The following is a 20,147-nucleotide window of genomic DNA, read 5'->3' as shown; positions in this document are numbered from 1 at the left end:
AGATTTTTAATGCCCTGTGTGTTATGGATTTAGGTTGTTTTGGCTATTTCTGTCTCTTTTATACGATGGAGCTACCTACCAACGTACGTTTTCCATTATAATCTCAATTTCTATTTACTTTTTTTTTTTTTTGTATTTGGTACCTTTTGGAAGTAAGCTTCACATTTTGGTAGATTCTTTCAGTTCAGCTACCACCATGCTGTCATCTCCATTGACGCTATCGAACCAACGTGGTCTTGGCCTTCCAGATCCTCTCTGGCCACCGAACTTTCCGAACATGGCATCCGTTGCCAGGGAGGTACTTCTCATTATGAAGCCGCTATACTGGCTTCCAAGGAGATTTTCGGCCTGACCTGGTCCAAGATTTTCCTATTACTAATTCTGGCTATCCATTGTGCTATCAGAGGATGACGCCAGCACAAGCTCAAATACATCGATCCATCTCTAGTCTTCCTTCTTCCGGGTCTATGTTTCGCAGTCATAAACGGCTATAGGAAGATGGGTAATCACTAAATAATAATATCCGGCACATGATAGCGAACGAGATATTACAGTTTTACAGTACACGATGAATTCCCAAGTCTGGTTACTGATGAGCGCAATCGACGTATTAACATAATTTCCTTTCAACCTGGCTGAAAGCAAGGAAATATTTTAGACCGTACGATAAGCATCGAGTCCAACCTCGGTGAGCCAGCATGTGTAAGATGCTGAAAAGAGATCGATTCACCAACTAACATCAACCAGATATACAGAAATCATTTCTGACCATGGTCTCATGATTGGTGCTCATGGTACACTACCCAAATTTCTTGTTCTTTGTAAGAGCTCAATCGGACGCCACTTTGTTGCAATATCAGCACCACAATACGAAGCTCACTTGTCATACCCTGCAACCATGTGTAGGCCTAATCTTGAGAAACGTGTATTTGTACCTCCCTCGTTTACATGCCTTCTTTCTTCGACGAATGTGTTTGCACTTACTATTACTTTTCGTTTCCCTGTGGTATACACTGACCTTGTGAAAGCCTCCTTATAGAGAAGTTGTAATAATAATGTTTTAAATGAATGTATCCCAAGTCCATTTTTTGGTGAGACACAACGTCTACTGTGCACTGTGTCTGCTGGTATGGGCGAGGACACATTTCTTCTTCTTCTTGCCTACTAGGCATCACGTTCTAATTTCAGTTCTTCATCCTTTGTTTTGTTCCTTCCTTTTCTTCCAATATTCCTTCATTGTTTCACTATGTTTCTGTTTTCTTTCGTCAGACCACTTTGTGCCGGTTTTCTTTGCCTCCCTCCCTTGGAATCCTTCCATCTTTAAAACTTTCTTCCTGAAAATTTCTCTTTCCATTACTTCTTTTTCTCTGATGTTGTTTCTTTCCAAGTCTTTTAAATCTCTTGAATTCAGTTGGTTGTTGACTTTTTCTTACAAAGATGCGTGAAGATCTTTTTGGTTAGTCTACTGTCGTCTATTCTCTAAATATGTCCAAAAAGTAGCAGTCTCCTCTTCGTGCTGTTATAGATATGTTCTCTATGTTCTGATAAATTTCGTTTTCACTTTTTAATTTCAAAAATTATTTGTAAATCTTCAATTTCTTTTTGGCTCTGAAACATTTCAAAAGTTCAGCTGTTATGGAATCTTCCCTACTAGAATTTCGGCAGAGAAAAAAATTCTTGACAAATAAAAAAGGCTCCAAAATTGCTAGGAACAAATGTTGATTCAATAGATTGTAGTATGTTGGGTAGTCTTGTTATGAATACTTTATAAGCAATTGGTTTAAGAGAAATACCTCTATAGTTGTCGACATCTTGCTTGTTACCGTTCTTATGTAATGGGTATATTGGAGCCACTTTCCATTCTTCTGGTATCTTTTCAGTTTCCCAATTTTTTTCAAAAATTATTTGTAAATCTTCAATGATTTTTGGTTCTGAAACATTTCAAAAGTTCAGCTGTTATGGAATCTTCCCTACTAGATTTATTATATTTTAGAGATTTAATTGCATCTTTAATTTCTTCGACAGCTGGCGGCAAATCAGATTTTAGGTTTTCATGAGTCTCTGGAAATTTTAATTTGTGGCTTGGTTCCGGTCAGTTCAAAATTTTCAAAGTGCTTTGCCAGTATTTCGCAATTTTTCGGCATTTTTAAGGCCAGTTTTACCATTTACATCTCTGAAACAAATACTCGGAGCCTGATAGCCCTTCAAGTTATTCTTGAAGGTTTGAATTCTTTTGTAGGAAATTATCCTGTATTTACGGTAGCTGTGACTTTTCACAGGATCTTTTGACACCCTTATAATTCTTGCTGTTTCTTTCATTTCTAGTTTAAATAACTTATAATGTTCATTCTTTCTAGAACATTTCCATATTCTCCATGTTTTCGTTCTTTCCGTTAGTGCTTCTTCGTAAATGTCATTCCACCAGACCATCGTTTTGGTTTTAGCCGACTCAAATATCTTTCTTGCTGTATTGTCAATTTGGTTTGCCGTTGAGTTATAGTAATTTATTTCTGAAAATTCTTAATTGCTTCTTGAGAAATGTTGAGTTTATCTGTATTATATTTCATTAAACTTTTTGGTTTCTTTTGTGTTTTGATTGGTAACAGTTTCAGCTTAATTTTTGAAGGATGGTGGTCAGAGTCAAAATCCCCACTTCTTATAACTTTAATATTCATGACTCCTCTAATATTCTTTTGAGAAACATGGAACATGGTCTAATTGGAATTCACCTAACATCGCATTTGGAGATCTCCAGGTTTTTGCTTTTCTTAGGAGTTTCTTGAAAAAGGTCGACATTACCTTCAGTTGGAAGGATTTATACCATTCGTGTTGGTTCTTTCGTGTGCTGGATGTTCCCCTACAGTTTTTCAGAAGTTCATTTCTCCGCCTATTTGAGCATTAAAATCACTCAGTAGTATGATAACATTTTATTATTGAATTCTAAATATTTCGTTGTCCAGTAGATCCCAGAATTCTTCAGTTTTATTAGGATTCTTCATATTATCTTCGTTTATTGGTGCATGACAGTTGACAAATGTGTATTTTTTGTTCTTACACTGAATTGTGAGAAGAGATAACCTTTCTGAACTTCATTTGAAATCTAATATATTATCAAATATTGTTTTATGAACATAAAAGGCGGTGCCTAGTAGTGGCATTCCTTTCATAATTTTGATTGCTGATTTACCATTAAAGTTTTTATAGCTTTCCGCTTAACCCAGGAGTGGAAACGTGGATTTTTGTAACGTTAATAGTAACGTGGGTTGTCCTCGGCCCCCAGCTGTTTCCCGTCGTCTGTGTTACTGGAAATAACGCAAATTTATACTTTCATAAATAAACAGTAAGAGAGGTTTTAACAGAGAATAAGACTCGGTATAGTGGAAGGTATGTTATTGGCTCATCAACAAACAGATACAAATCACTGATGCAACGTTAATTCAGTTTGCAATCGTAATAATTTCTATTGCAATTCCTTTCATTGTAAGTCTCATTCATATTCACTAGTCTTGTGTTCACCAACATCAATGCAAGTTTCACAAACATTTTTCTTGAGCTTTATACACACATATCGTAAACACTTACTGCAGAATGAGCTAGTATTTATGTCCTTCCTCCTGGGACAAATAGTGCATCTTGACTTGCCACTGGGACCTGTTTCTGCTTGTGAACCATCACTTAGTTCAATCTTCACTCGCTTGGCTGATTTCTGGTGGATATGCCTAGGTATTTTTGATTTCAGTGTTCTTTATCTGAGTTGATCTTCCAGAAGTTTGATACCAATTTCTACCAGAAATTTACTGCCTTCATCTTCTTATCTGGCATGTTACAGTTGTAAATTGCATTGCTATTTATTCCCACAATATCCAGAAATCTGAAGAAGATTACCAATGGCCAGCGTTTACATTTTCTAGGCGTGGTGTAGGAGGTGCTTAATTCGTCAACGACATCCACACCACACTTGGTGAGGTTGTAAAAGGTAGTTATATTCGGTTTGTTGTGGCCACCTGTAGACAAATCTATGCTATCATCTTCCAAGTGTATTGTTGACAAAATTATCACAGCTTATTTTTCTTTGGGGCATAAGGCACAAGTGTAATATTTTGTGGCAACCCAAATAGTGAGGAATTAGGTGTTTTTTCCTGCGCAACAAATTCCTTCAGCACTTCTCTTCTAAGGAATGACAAAGCTACACATAGTAAGAATACAATAGGTCTAATATCAACAGTACTCATAACAATGCGCATACAGCCTCATTATTTAGAAGTGGGAATATTATTTACCCACAAACAAATGCACAACAACGCACAGCAATGCAAAATTGTGTACACAAACATGTTCCACAAACGGTAACATGGGGGTCCACGAACACCCCAGTCACTTTAACTAGCTGTTTACTTATTCCAAGACGGAGAACACTCGAGACACATGCAGTAGCATGTAAAGCAAACATGTAAATGAAGGTAGACGAAGTATTAGCGGTTCAGCCAACTAAACATAAACGCAGTAGTTCGAGAACTGACCGTGGGGGTCTAACAGCATCCCGCGTTGCCATTACAGGGTTAAGTCACATTTTCTTCCACAAATCTTGTATCTTGAACTGCTAGGATTTTAATTTCGTGTTTATTTAACATTTTCCCCAGTTCTTTCTGTTTGCCAGTTTTTAGCAATGATTTTACATTCAGGGTTCCTGCAAAGAATTTCCTCTGAAATTGAAGTATGAAAGGATTCCAAGGATGCGCCGACTCATCCTCATAGCAGATGTCGGTACTCCCCAGAACCCTAGGTCCCGTTGCATTGCATAGCGTAATGGTGGATTTCTCTTTCGAGCTGCCACCTGGAGTAGTGCTATCTTGAAGCGGCCTTTCCATTCTGCAGTTAAATTGTACATTGCACAGGGTGGGAACGGAAATTTCAAGTTAAGATCGGATTGTTAGTCCGAAATGATTATCGTTTCGTGGTTTACTCCGCTAGGTTCTTCCGCTCTGTCTGCCGTTGGGAACCGAGATGAGGACACATTTATTACTTGCATTAATTTGTCTCAGTCTCATCCTTTGTTTTAATAATACGAAAGTGAGATTTGAAAAATATTAGTAACGCCACCAGTCTTCGTTATGAATGGTGTGATAGAGTCGTTTGTAGCCTCGGTAGGTGAGTGCATTTCAGTGGGCTTAGTAGCTGATGTGTACTTTGGTTCATCGCACAGGTAGAATACTACAGCGTATTTCGAGATAGTGTGAGGGTGCATTCTTAGACAACGCTCAGATAACATGGAGGCAAATAGTAATGGGCAAACTTGGACTGTGTGATTTCTCTGCAAAGAAAGAATGACTAGTTCTCACATTCATTCGAGTGTAGCAGCCGTATGTGGGAGAGTAGCAAAGAGTCGCAAAACCGTATTTCGCTGGATAACAGAGTTCGAAGATGGCAAGACTATACTGAAAAATGCAACAACGCGACAGATTTGTGACGCGGAACTTATCACAACATTATCCATGAGGACTTGAGGTTGAGAAAGGGACTGTGCTTAATGAGTGCCTCATTCTTCCATCATTGTGCAGAAGCAGAAGCGTGTGGAGACATTCGAACAATGGTTGTGGTTGTACAACATAGATCCGAAGGAATTCTTTGACCGTCTAATCACCGTCGACGAGTCGTAGTTCTGGCACAAGATTCCAGAAAAGGAACGCCAATCCGTGGAGGGAGTAGAAGTACACTAGGAACTCTCTTCCCAGGAAGTCACGGCCGAGACTGTTCGGGTTAAAAAGTTCATTTCAAAAAACGAGCTTCAAGCAAGTGTCCAGTAGTGACTCTGCTATACTCCCGAAGAATGGTTTACTACGCACATATGAAAACTAAGGCTCTATAAGATGGGTATGCTTAGCCGCCATTTTGGTTCATACATGCGCAATGGGCCATGTGATCAAACTCCAGTTTCTCCTACGAGCGCTCGCTTTGTCACATTTTACGTACCGGTATTGCCTTAATCACCGCGTGCATCGACAGAATAGTGCTATATTTGTGTGGATATTTATTACATAATGGTGGGTTGTTCTGCACCTAATTGTAGTAATGTCTCTACTGTGGGATACAGGTTGTTTAGTTTCCCTTCTGATCTGCGTTATGCCTCCACTGTCTCTGCTACAACTTCTACTTCAACTGCTGAATTAAACCTGCATCCAGCTCCCACTGACATTACTATAAACCTTAATTCAGTCACATTGATCATTCAATATTCAGTTCTGAGCCTAAAGTCCGGTAACAAGAGTTCAACATCCGAACACCACAGTTACAATATTTGTCAAAACTAACTTCATATGACAGACATAATTTGTTTAAGATTGGTGGTAGTAGACTACAACAAATGCCTTATTGAAAACCAAGATCTGTGGTAGGCCTATATGCAGACAGTTTTTAAACTATGAGCTTTCTGACTCAAGCTCTGAAACATTCGGGATTTTTAAAAATTTGGGTGGTCTAAAGAACCCAATTGTGAAGTTATGAAATTAATTTGTAACTGTAAGGTCTTATATAGATAGTATAAGCATTATATAATGCAAAATGATGAAAATCTTGTAGTGGAGAAAATTTTGAATGATAAATATACCAGTATGTTCTCCAACGTGCTGTAATTTAAAAGAAAATATTGTTAGACATTTCTTCAAAATTCGATCCTGTGCTCTTGTGGACTTTAACAAGAATGTACGTAAACGAGGTAGAATGTATGGGACTGCTTCAGAAAAGAGAAAAAAATGTAAAAGAAGAATATAATGTTATTGTTTTGCAAATACTGTAAAAAAGGAGACAGAAAACTTGTAAAATAAGGTAAGGGGGGCAAATATGGCCAACTTACAACAGACAGACTGCCGTTTGCTCTTAAAGTAGCAGACATACAAGAATTTGTTTCAAATAAGTTATTATTTAAATATCATTTTTTTAATGTGCTGCCTGTGCAAGTTTATCAATGTTGCAACCCTTTGAAGTTTAAGAAGGTGAGTTGTGTTGAGAAATCATAGTATTTCTCCTCAAACCAGAGGAACCTCTGTATAAAATAAAAAGTAGTGTTAAGTTTGCTAAAGTCAAAAATCTTCAATATTCTCCACAGCTCGTGGGTCACTCCGCTTACAAGTCACTGGTAACTGATTATCAGTACAACACTTCAGACTGGAAGAGAAGATAGGTTCAGCTATAGAAGTAGTTGCTCCATTCCTATTTTCTTCCTGAGTGTAATTTATACCAACATAACATTTGTTTCATGAATATTCGGTTGAAGAAACTAAAATCCTGTGTTCATTACAACTGCATAAGCTGATGAGATTCATAACACACACCAAAAATTAAGTTTATTTTGCACATAGAATGTTTTTTTAAACTAGTAAATAAGAAAAGGGACTAAATTTTAAAGAAAGAAATAAACTTAAAGAATCCCAGTTACTTGGTTGTGTTCGTCTTTGTACATCACATTTCAGCGTTATTTTTGCTCGAAGAATATTTTTCTTATTATTTCAACAACATTGAAAATAGCGCTGAAGCAACTTCAAGCAAGTGTGAAATACCGACTGAGATCATATTAGGCTATGGTATCAAAATCTTCTATCACAATTTATATATCTTCGACACTGACCGATTACCACGTCAAATTCCACGATTTAAGAATGACTGTAGCCTATATCAATACCACGGTGTCTCTCATTTAATTTGAGGATACCGCGGCGCATAGTTTACGAACAACCTATTCTACTTATTAATATAATAATAATAATAATAATAATAATAATAATAATAATAATAATAATAATAAACCGTTGTATTAGTAAGCTATTTTTTCTAATATTTCTCCAGTGAGAGTACATGCCTAGTTTGTTTGTTTGTTTGCTTGTTTGTTTAAAGGCAAATTATCAACGACCTTGCTTTTACAATCACCGTCTCGAGTAAAAATTACACAGTAATGTACGAAATATCCTAATATTTATGTTGAGTAACTGTTTAAGTAAAACTGAGAATTAGTATTTTTAGAGTATGCTAGTTTAGCATTATTTTCTAGAGTGGAGAACAGTAAAAAGAGACAGATATACAAAGCTGGGGCGGTCAACTGCCTTACCAACGTAATGCAGGAATGAACCATAATGGCGGGCGAGCATACCTAGTCTTTAAAGAGCCCTAACGAAAACTGTTGCCAAAGGTGCACTGAGATTGGCGGACATATACCTCCAATGTAACCTGCATTTATTTTCTTACTGTGAAGATGAAATTATGGTGACTATCGTTTGTGAACGCCCTAAGTACATAGACATACATTAAATACCGTACATGCATACATACATACATACATACATACATACATACATACATACATACATACATACATACATACATACATATTGTGGCCGTAATTAGGTCACAGCTGATTGTACAGGTGTTGGTGTGTGGCTTGTGTTCGCTTGTCGGCGAGAGGGAGTGTGCGCGACCTTGGCTCGTGGACGAGAACAAGTTTTTTTGACGTGAAGAGGGTGGCTGGTCGACTAACAAAATAAAATTAAAAAATGAAGGTTGGCGAGAGAAAAAATGTTGCTAGCGCGTGTCACTTGTAATTGCGAGGAACGATATGAATGAAATATTTATAATATCTTTGGTGGCGTGACATGCATAATTACGGAATGCTCATGGATTAAATAAAAATAAACTGGATAAATAATAGCACGTTTAAATGATATAAATTAAAAACTAAAATTTTTGAACTAATTTACACGACCTTTTGGCTAAAATGGTGATAAAATTATATATTCATACGGTAGAAGAATTCAGTATCTAAATTGACTTTACTTCCGTGCATGAGCACCAGATACGATATTTAAGTCATGTGATAAGAGTACTCACTCTCACATACTGACGTGTTCCCGAACTATCATCTTCAGTCGCTCAGAGTCCTTGCCAGCAAGATTTTCAACGTAAAACATCGTGAATATTGTCGTCAGGAATAGTGGTTTCGCTCCCGTGCTCTACACTTCTGATAATTGTCTACAACGTGGAACAGTGCTGTGATCAGACGTCGAATGTGCAGATATTAATCCCTTAAGTACGTGTCATTTCCAAAATACAGTTACGTGTGTGTTTGGAGTTTATTCTAAAGCACTTTGTGTAAGTTTCAGCTTTCTCACGAGTGAACGTGGAGGACCTGGACTTGAGCATTTCCAGAAGAGGACGGAACTTCGTATTATGGATTACCTGTGCTTCACCATGAAGTTCTAAACCATCGACCACCGTCGGCGGCGTCGGGATGCAGATTCTTTCATCCTAGCATGGCTGATTGAGAATCCAGACTTCCAGACGTGAAGATATCTCCTTAAGTTAAGTCGATTACGTCTCATTTATATCTGTTCTATGTAGTTTTGATCTATTCTTTCTTTCTTCTTAGTAATTTATTTTGACACATTTTTATGGTTGTATCTTTCGCTCGGATATGTCGTAAAATTAGCAAATGCGATTGCTTAATGACCATGTGGCCATGAATTTGACAGCGAGGGTTCTGATAGAGTTATCCATGTGTTATCGAAACCATCTTTGCTTATTGAGTGAATTTCGTTACGAATATGAGTTAATTTATGTCCGAAGGATTTAATGAAAGGATATTTTGTCAATAGTTTCAATATTTTCCTTGAATTAGAACTTCTACTTGTACCTCGTGTTTGAGATAACGTGTCATCGGGATATTAAGTCTGAATTCTATGTATGAATTTAATGAGAATATTTGCATTGTGGCATGTGATAGTGGATATTATGTATTTGTAGGACGATGGTAGGTCGTTATATTTCGTGGCTACACATATTTGATATTAGGATGCGACAAGTTAGAGTCGTCATTGTGGTACACTGTACATGTAAAGTATGTGGAATAATTGCGCATGATATGAATCTTCGTGAAACTGAGTTTTTCACATGTTAATGTTGTAATATTATTAAGCCTGGTGTTGATTAGGTTGTAATGTGAATATGGATTATTCGAGACGAACGCAGTGTAGTCTAATATTAGTGTCTTCAGATGAAGAAAATGAAAGTCCATGTTAATCGATGCACTTCTTAATTCGTGAGAATATCCCAATTTTGCTCAAGTAATTTAATAATTTCAAGTTGAAGGTACAGGTGAATGTTCGCGAAGGCCTTAGGTCTGAAGAACAGATCTTCGATGAAAGATCTCAATAATATTTGATTCGTGACTAGGCAAGTTCATTCGTTAATGCAATATTTCGCTCTCATGAGGTAACTCGATCTTGTTGGAACGTAATAAATCTGTTAACAGGAGAGTGATATAGTTGATCGACACTCGTCGACATGTAAATATTGTAGATATTTTCTTCTTGATAATCACCGTCTTCTTGATAATTACAGTAGTTAGCTGTAGATGTAGTAATTTGCTAGTAATTAAAGAATTATTTTCTATGTGTTTTGTTCTGATAATGTGTGACACTTTGATATTATCGATGGATAGTGGATGGGATTTCCACATTGATGATATTATCTCCATTTATGAATGTTCGTAAGCTCAGAAGGCGTTTTATTTTGTTCAATTATTGATCAGATGCTTAAAGTTCAGTATTAATTCTCACGAAAAGAGATGTGAGACGACGTGAACAGATATATCCGACGTCTCGGATTAACTTAGAGAAAACAAAGGCAAATTCAACTTTTCATTTTATAACTACAAATTGTTGATATAACGAATGTAAATTTTATTTTGCCATAACAGTCAAAATAATGAATCTTGGATGTTTCTTTATTATACTCGTTCTTACAATTACTGCATTTTTTCCAGATTGTTCGAGGAAGGCTTGGCCCAGACCTCATTTTTTGAATAACAATTTTTGATTCAACTTTAAATTAATAATTTAATGACTTTAAAGACGATAAAGAAAATTAACAATGTAAAATACTCGAATATTAGGGAAAACAACTGCCGTGTACCATCCCATTTGTTTGCATTTATTACATCAAGAGCCATATATTAAATTACATAAAATAGTGATCATAGTCATAATCACAGACTTCAGGATGGCTAATATTTCATTTAATTCAATAAAAGTGTCATATTTGTTCTATACCTTGAACATGCTTATTCGATGAACCCTATGTTAATCCTGCCACATTCATTTATTTTTATAAGCCTACAGCCATCGAACTGAGCACCCCCTGGGGTGTCTCGTGTTCGCTGACTGACTACGTCGGGGACAATACATACATACATACATACATACATACATACATACATACATACATACATACATACATACATACATAAATACATACATACATACATACATACATACGAACTACACACAAACATGAATGCAATAATCTCATTAGTCATACTATGTAACTACAATACGAGTACCCTTGAGAAAATTGTTTTTGTAACTACCTTGTTTTAATAAATAGGTAAGTTTTTTAAAACAATACTGATTTATGAAATATTTCTTCCCACGTCTTTAAGCAGGTTGACATGTAGAAGTAACAACTGAAGTTCAGTGTAAAGAAAAGTATTTGAAGATTAATTTGTCTAGCTATTTATCACTATTCGTTTCTATTTTGTGTACTATGACTTTGTGACAGCCTTCTTACAATAATGATAATAATAATAGTATTAATAATAATAAACATCATGGTAAATGTGATAAGTAACTGTTAATATTAATGATCTGTTATTGAACTATTTTAGTGGAAGTGCAGTGTCATTGATCTTATTCGATTAATTTCTGTCTCGTTTCAGGTATTCAAAAGGTGGAAAGTATCCTTCAGATGCTTAAAAACTCCTATGTGATGAGCATATTTAGAAAGGGAAGCATTGTTATTATGATGGATATAACTATAAACAATGTTTTTTATAAACTGCAACTGAAAGTACTATCTTTCTTCATCGAAATATTAAATAGGTAAGTTTTTAAAACAATACTGATTTATGAAATATTTCTTCCCTCATTTTTAACCAGGTTGACATGTAGAAGTAACAACTAAAGTTCAATGTAAAGAAAATTATTTGAAGATTAATTTGTCTAGCTGCTTAGGAGCCTTTTACAGGAATAACTAGTTTGGATTCGCAATCTTGAAACTCTGACATGAAGTGATCGTAACTAAGCGCGTTGAAGAAGTAGTCTGTATTTCGTTCTGTTTTAATGTCAATAACACACGCTCCATAAAATACTGTATTACTTGGATCTTTTTGTCATCTTATTACAAAATGACATGACAGTGTCCGACTCTATAGCGCTACGATTAGGAATATTAGCTGCCGTCTACGGAGGCTGGAGTTCGATTCCCGATTCTGTCAGAAATTTAAGAATGGCAGAATGGCTGGAGGGCTGGTATGTGATTAAAATGGTATAGGCAGATCACCTCCATTTGAGTTCTGCCCGGAAAGAGTTGAACCACGTCGGAACGAGGACACGTATTTACTTATTTTTCGAAAGGAAAGTGCCAAAACTTGATTGTGCCATGCAATTTCCTTTACGTCGCGCAGACACAGATAGGTCTTATGGCGACAATATGATAGGAAAGTCCTAGAAGTAGAAAGGAAGCGGCAGTGGCCTTAATTAAGGTACAGCCTCAATATTTTCCTGGTGTGAAAATGGGAAACCACGGAAAACCATCTTCAGAGCTGCCGAAAGTGAGGTTCGAAACCACTATCTCCCAAATGCAAGCCTACAAATGCACGACCCTAACCGCACGGCCACTTTCTCGGTGATTGTGCCTTGATGAGAAATGACTAGTACGTTCCCACGCTGAGGCAGAGTGTGTTTTTAATGTTAGAGCACACAATGAAATACAGACAGGTACTCCGACGCGCTACGTGACGGTAGCTCCACCTTTTATTTTCAAGGTCGTAAATCAAATCTGATCATCTCTGGTCTATTGCTGCCACCATCAACTAAAAGGGGTTCTTAATATGTAAATATTGCCAAGTATAATTTCTAATGGTACAGATTTCACGTATTCCTGCCCAGGAGAAAGCTGCATCCTGAAGTACATGAAGAGGTTAGAGAGAACGGCTCTACGGCCATATACAGGTTGTGTTAATATCACCAATAATCAAAGGCCGTGATAAAGGGAATGCGGACAACAAAAATGAGGATGGAAACCCACTCTCTAACTCGCAAGTTTATGCAGATACAAAGGGGGCAAATAATGTAAGACGAGGTTTTTAGTCCAAAAATTTTGAAAGTTGTCACGAAATCCTCGTTTCTCTGGGTCTAATGGTCATGAAACATTAGAATTTGTCAAAAACCAGATGTAAAATTTTAGCAAGAATGTAGTTTTACCTTGTTTGAAAGTAAGAATACAACGACCACAGAGACTCTCGCTTGTTATCCTGCATAATAGTTGAGAAACTACATTACCGTACTGTTCCACAGTTTACTCTGGATATATATTGCGAGTTAGAGGGCTGGTTGATACCTTCATTATTATCATCCTGCTTTATCATCGACAGTGATCCAGTAGTTTCCCTACAACCTCTGTGATCTAACTTCCCATACTGGAAGGAGAAGTAAAATATGGGGTTTATACGTAAATAAATAGGTTCCCTTATTGGTACACTTGGTACAAAAGGTATTTCAAAACTTTCACCACGACTGAAGATTATCTACGACACTCAGAGTTCACTCACAGGCGATATGTCACAGACCAAGTCACGCTTAATACATATTACTTACCTCACCATAATTATAACACTATTGAGCCTATAACTACAAGATACAGAAGACCAGGTCTGTTATGCAATGAGACTTTTTTTCATAGAATCGATGAAACGAAGAAGAATTTCCTGTTAACAATCGTTATTTGCTACAAAATGTTTAAAATAAAACAGAAACTACTGTATTGCAAAAATTTTAATTACTGCGTGAAAACACGTTATATTTAAACGTACAGTAAATTTATATATAAACAATGCCATGTTTTCTCTACTCTGCTTTATGGAATCTAAGCTTGGGCAGTAAAAATACCATAAAACACCTGGAAGCTCTGACACCATCACTTCATAGCAAAATATGCAGAATCTCATGGATACAACATGAGTAAAATGAACAACTGTTCCAGAGAGCAAACTTAAAAAGAGATCTGTTAACCAACAGTGAAAGATAGAAAAATTACATATTGGTAACGTGTATTGTATGGTGAAAATGACGAAGTCTTACAGCTTATTATTAGAAAAATCTCGTGCCCTCGTGCTGCAGCTCTTTTCAGGCACACCCCCAATGGAGGCGAGCTCCATGTACCATTTGAACCACATTCCAGCCCTCCTGCCATTTTTCAATTTCTGGCAGTAACGGGAATCGAATCCAGGGCCTATCGGACGGCAGCTATGTAATAGTGCTAACCTAACGGTTCAGAGTTGGACACAGCCTATTTCGAAGGGCGAATTCGAAAGGCACCGAGGAGTAGACTGAATGTGAACATAACGGTTGAAGAACATCAAAGGCTGAACTGGCCTTTGGAAAAACTCTACTTTATTGCAGGCCACGGAAACTCACACTTGGTTGTGATTACCAACGTCCGGAAGATTGAGCAAGGTACGTAGAATAGAAGAAAGATACACTCAATGCGCCATCAAAGATCCTTTACACCGAGCTCGATAGCTGCAGTCGCTTTCCCTTCTGCTCTGCAAAATATCTGCCCACGCATGAAGAGTTTGAAACGGCGATCTTTTGATCCAAAAACTGACACACTACGACTGATCCGCAGAGGGAGTTGGCATATCAGGTTTATGTGGGTTCTTCTTGTAAAATGCTTCTAGACATGTATGTGACACAGATCTTGTCAACGTCTACTGAGAACTCAAGATTTGGGATTGATTTAACAGCATGCTATCAACGAGACTTAGCAATGAGCAAATCCAATATTTATATTAAGTCACTTCAACTAGAATAAATAACTTATTTTCCACATCAGAAAGTGCAAGGATGAGAACAGTCTACAGCGTTCACACTAACATTGTCTAGGCTTGAGGATGTTCTCCAGCAAAACAAAACAATGTGATGACGTCTCAGCTCACGTAACAATTCATCAACCGAATCAAGGCAGCCATAGCAACCATAGTAATCGCTAAACGCCACAAGTTAATGAATATTTGTGAATACTACCCACGTGACACAGAATGAAGGCAGAGGTGTGACTCGTTCGTCGTAGTGAAGGATAACGCAGATGTGAACTGTGAACACCACCTCTAACATCAATGTTGAGTGAGGATCTGTGTGTTGTTACAGCTACACCAAGTGTCCTCCACTAACGACGGCGGTCTATACTATGGAATGGAGAGGAAACCACCCCATGTTACACTAAGAAATTATGATAAACTTAAAGTGTAATATTGTGCACTAAATACGGATTCTGAATATGGTATAGTTACTGCCCTGAAGAGTGTCAGGTGAAACTTTTTTTCACTATGAGTGAGTGATAGCCATCAATGCGCTTTACAACGGAGGCACTTTATTTGAAGATACTTGTCGGGGTAGACATTGTAGACATTGGTTGGCCATAGACGTACTGTAAATTATCAAATCAAATGGCAACACGTCACAGAATGTAGCTTTTCCCATCTGTCGCCAGTTTTTGATCCCTGTTGTCTCTCAGCCATCAATAGCTTCTCATCATCCTCACCTTCTTTTCTTTTTTATCCAACAAACTTATTATCCTATGTATCGAAATCAATCTGTCAAATCATAATATCTGTTATCCCCAGTTAACGGTTCTGCAAATGTTCTTGGACTCGATGGGTTTCTGTTCTCAAATTTCGATACAAATGTATCTCCCTTTTGTCATGATATCAGCTTCTTTTTTTCTGTCTATATATTTTTGAAATAGTTCGAATCCCACTGTTGACAGCCCAGAAGATGGTTTTCCGTATTTTCCTACTTCCATACCTCAATTAAGGCAACAGCCACTGCCATACCAGTCCTCGTCCTGTGAAAAGCTACCAGAATTACGGTAGAGTGATGTTAAACTATAAGCGAAGGATAGCTGCATGTATGACCGTTATTGCTTATTACAAGGCAATTATTCATTATTCGTAAGTTGACGTTCGAGGAAGATAAGTATTTCCAGTCCTTCGGTGTCTTTTTCAATAAAACAAACCCGGCTTCCCCCCGAGCGAAAGTAAATTGTGATTTAGGTGAGAATTCTATGTATGAGGCATCAGTCCATAGACTGGTTTGATCCAGCCGTCCATGCAACCCTATACTGCGCTAAACTTTTCATGTCTAAGTAAATACTGCATCCTACATCTGCTCTAATCTGCTTGTCATATTCATACCTTGGCCTACCCCTACCATTTTAACCACCTACACTTCCCTGAAAAACCCACTGCACAAGCCCTGGCTGTCTTAAGATGTTCTATCACTTCTTCTGGTCAAATTTAGCCAAATCGATCTCCCATAACCAATTCGGTTCAGTATCTCTTCATTCGTGATTCGATCTTTCCTTCCCACCTTCAGCATTCTTCTGTAACCCCACATTTCGAAAGCTTCTCTTCTCTTTCTTTCTGAGCGAGTTATTGTCCGTGTTTCAATTCCATACAATGCCACGCTCCAGACGAAGGTCTTCAAAACATATTTCTAATTCCTACATCAATGTTTGAAGTTAGCAATTTTTTCTTAAGAAAGGCTTTCCTTGCTTGTGCTAGTCGGCATTTTATGTCCTCCTTACGTCTGCCATCGTTAGTTATATTATTACCCAAGTAACAGTATGCATGTACTTCCTTCAAGACTTCATTTTCTAATTTAATATTTCCTGCATCAACTTACTTCGCTCGACTGCACCCCATTACTTTTGTTTTGGACTTATTTATTTTCATTTGTACTCCTTACCCTAAACTCTGTCCAAACCATTCAACAATTTCTCCAGATCTTCTGCAGTCTCAGATAAAATAGCAATATCATCAGTAAATCTCAGGGTTTTGATTCCTCTCCTTGGAATGCGATTCCCTTCCGAAATTCCCCTTTGATTTCGTAAACATTGAAAAGTAGGGGGGAAACTACAACCTTGCCTCACTCCTTTCTGGATTGCTGTTTCTTTTTCAAATCATTCGATTCTTATCACTGCAGACTGATTTTTATACAGATTGCAGATAATTTTTCGTTCGGTATTTGATCCCGATCACCTTCAGAATCTCAAATAGCTTGGTCCAATCAACATCATCGAATGTATTTTCAAGATCTACGAACACCATGTATGCAGGCTTGTCCTTTGTAATTCGATCCTCTAAGATCAGACATAAAGTCTGGATTGCTTTACGTGTTCCTAGATGTCTTCTGAAGGTAAATTGATCTTCTTCCAACTCAGTTTCAACTTGTCTTCCCATTCTTCTGTAAATAATACGTGGTAAAATTTTGCAGGCGTGAAATAGAATGGCACTTCTCCTGTCTCATACATCTACACACTAAATTGATAACCTCGTCAAGCTGATTTCTCCTAAGACAGACAGTAATTCAGAAGGAATGTCATCAATTCCAGGTGCCTTGTTCCTATTTAGGTCTCTCAACGCTCTGTCGAATTCTGACCTGAAAATATGGTCACCCATTTCATCAGCATCAACAGCCTTGTCTTGTTTCAGAACCATATCATCTACGTCCTTACCTTGATACAAGGTTAAATATGTTAAATATGTTCCTGCCATCGTTCTGCCTTGTCTTCTTTCCCTAGAAGTAGTTTTCCATCTGAGCTCTTAATATTCATACACCTAGTTTTCCTTTCTCGAAGGGTTTGCTTGATTACCTTGTATGCAGCATCTACCTTTCCTAGGACCATACAACTTCCAGCATCATTGCACTTTCCCTTCAGCCATTCTTCCTTAGCTGCTCTAAGTTCCTATCCACTTCATTCTTTAATCACCAGTATACTTTTCTGCCCTCGTCATTGTTTGTGTTCTTGTATTTTCGTCGTTCATTGATCAGGTCTAGTATCTCTTGAGTTATCCATTGATTCTTTGTTGATCTTTCCTTCCTTCTTAACATCTCATCAGCAGCCCTACTGACCTCATTCTTCATGGCTGTCCATTCTTCTTCTACTGTGTTTCCTTCAGCCTTTCCATTTAGTCTTTGTGCAACATGTTCCTTGAAACAATCCTCCACACTCTTTTCTTTCAACTTGTCTAGACTCCATCTCACTGGATTCCTTCCCTTCTTCAATTTCTTCAACATCAGGTGGCATTTCATGGCCAACAAGTTTTGGTTAGAGTCCACGTCTGCTCCTGGGAAAGTTTTGCAATCCAACACCTGGTTTCTGAATCACTGCCTAATCATAATGAGGTCTCTTTGATACCTTCCAATGTCTCCAGGTCTCGTCCACGTACATAGCCGTCTTGTTTGGTGTTTGAACCAAGTATCAGCAAGAAGTAAATTATTATCGATGCAGAATTCAAACAACCGACTTCTTCTTTCATTCCTTTGTCCCCAAATCAAATTCTCCTATTGTATGACCTTCTCCTCCTTGGTCTATCACTTCATTCTAGTCTCCCGTCACAATTATATATGTCGTCACATTTTATATCTATATTGTATTACATCTTCTATCTCTTCATAATTGTATTCTTTCGATTTCTTCATCATCTGCTGAACTAGTAGGAATATATACATGCACTATTGTGGTGGGCATTGGTTTGATGTCTATCTTGACAACAATAATTCTTTCACTATGCTGGTCGTAGTAGCTTACCCGCTTCCCTGTTTTCTTATTCATTATTAAACCAACTCCTGCATTTTCCCCGTTTGATTATGTGTTGACAATTCTGTAGTCGCCTAACCAAAAATCATGCTCTTCCTGCCAATGTACTTCGCTTATACCAACTACATCTAACTTTACACTATCCATATCCCTTTTCAGATTCTCTAACCTACCACAGCGATTCATGCTTCGAACACAAGCTCTGACTCGCAGAATTTCGGTATCCATCTTCCTGATGATTGCCCCCTCTCGTGAAGTCCCCACCCGGAGATCCGAATGGGGGACTATTTTACTTCCGAAATATTTTACCCGGGAAAAAGCCATCATCAGTACCTCATTCATACAGAGAGAGCTGCATGTCCTCGGGAGTTAGTTACGGCTGTAGTTTCCCCTTGCTTTCAGCCGTGTAGCAATATCAACACAGCTAAACCATCTTGAGTATTATTACAAGATCATATTAGTCAATCATCTAGACTGCCCCCCTTGTACAGTAATTTCCGAAAAGCTGCTATCCCCCTTTTCGATGAACCATTCCTTAGTCTGGTCTCCCGACATATACCCATCCGATATGGTCACACCTGCGGCTCGGCTATCTGCTTCATTGGGACACGCAAGCCTCCCCACCGCAGCAAGGTCATATGGCTCGCAGGGGAGACGAATAATATAACATAGCAATCGACTTCATAATAAGCTGTTTGTACAGTATAAGACAGTATTTGGGATCCGTAAGTACTTTTGGTGATCTTTTATATGGCCTCATATCCATTTTAATTAGGAAACAATATATTAAATAAAGGACACCCAGGTTAAGAATTTAATGATTTGTAAATTCGTATCTGTTACACGTACATTTGACAGTGAATTTCGACCATGGTAAAGGACAAACCAGATATCAACCACAGTTTATCTTTAATATAGCCATTGTTGACGTCATTAATGCACTTCGGGATATTAATACAGCAGTATAGTCGTAAAAATAGTCTTATATTGGTGGTTACCCATTGTAAATTTTTGTAATCCCACGTATGTACTTCATACAGTAACTTTTCCTAAAGGGACTAATTTTTTCCTACTATGGGACAAACCCCGTCGAGCGTGGGGCCTAGAGCCACCGTCTCACTTGTCTCTCCCATGGGACAGCTCTGAAACAAACTTGTAATTATTTATGTCTCTGATTATTTCAGAGTGCATAGTTCTATTGCAATCATCACCTGCAGTGAAACGGCGAATTTACTGATCAAACCAGGTCACTACGATATCAGTGCATTAATTAGCATATTGGAAGGAATAAAGCAACATGGAAACTCCGTCAACTACACGGCAGCAATTGAAGAATACAAACAAGTCCATCAAAACGCTGACGCTAATATATGTAAGTATTAATATATACAGAAATAGAATATCACAGGGCTATGCATTTCAGCTGTTATAAAAGCATGTAATTA

General features: G+C 37.6%; 1 protein-coding gene across 1 annotated transcript in view; it reads left to right on the top strand.

Annotated features, from left to right (window-relative positions):
• Positions 1 to 20,147, top strand: part of LOC136857829 (uncharacterized) — a 54,815-nt gene that overhangs the window by 25,284 nt on the left and 9,384 nt on the right. The window contains exons 4-5 of the mRNA XM_067136795.2: positions 11,759 to 11,921; positions 19,887 to 20,074. Of these exons, the coding sequence (XP_066992896.2) occupies positions 11,759 to 11,921; positions 19,887 to 20,074 (351 nt within the window). The remainder of the gene's footprint in view (positions 1 to 11,758; positions 11,922 to 19,886; positions 20,075 to 20,147) is intronic.

Source organism: Anabrus simplex, chromosome 1 (assembly GCF_040414725.1).
Source record: "Anabrus simplex isolate iqAnaSimp1 chromosome 1, ASM4041472v1, whole genome shotgun sequence".
In the NCBI taxonomy this organism is placed as follows: Eukaryota; Metazoa; Arthropoda; class Insecta; order Orthoptera; family Tettigoniidae; genus Anabrus; species Anabrus simplex.
Note: the sequence above shows the minus strand (reverse complement) of the source record. Positions and strands in the feature narration are given on the sequence as shown.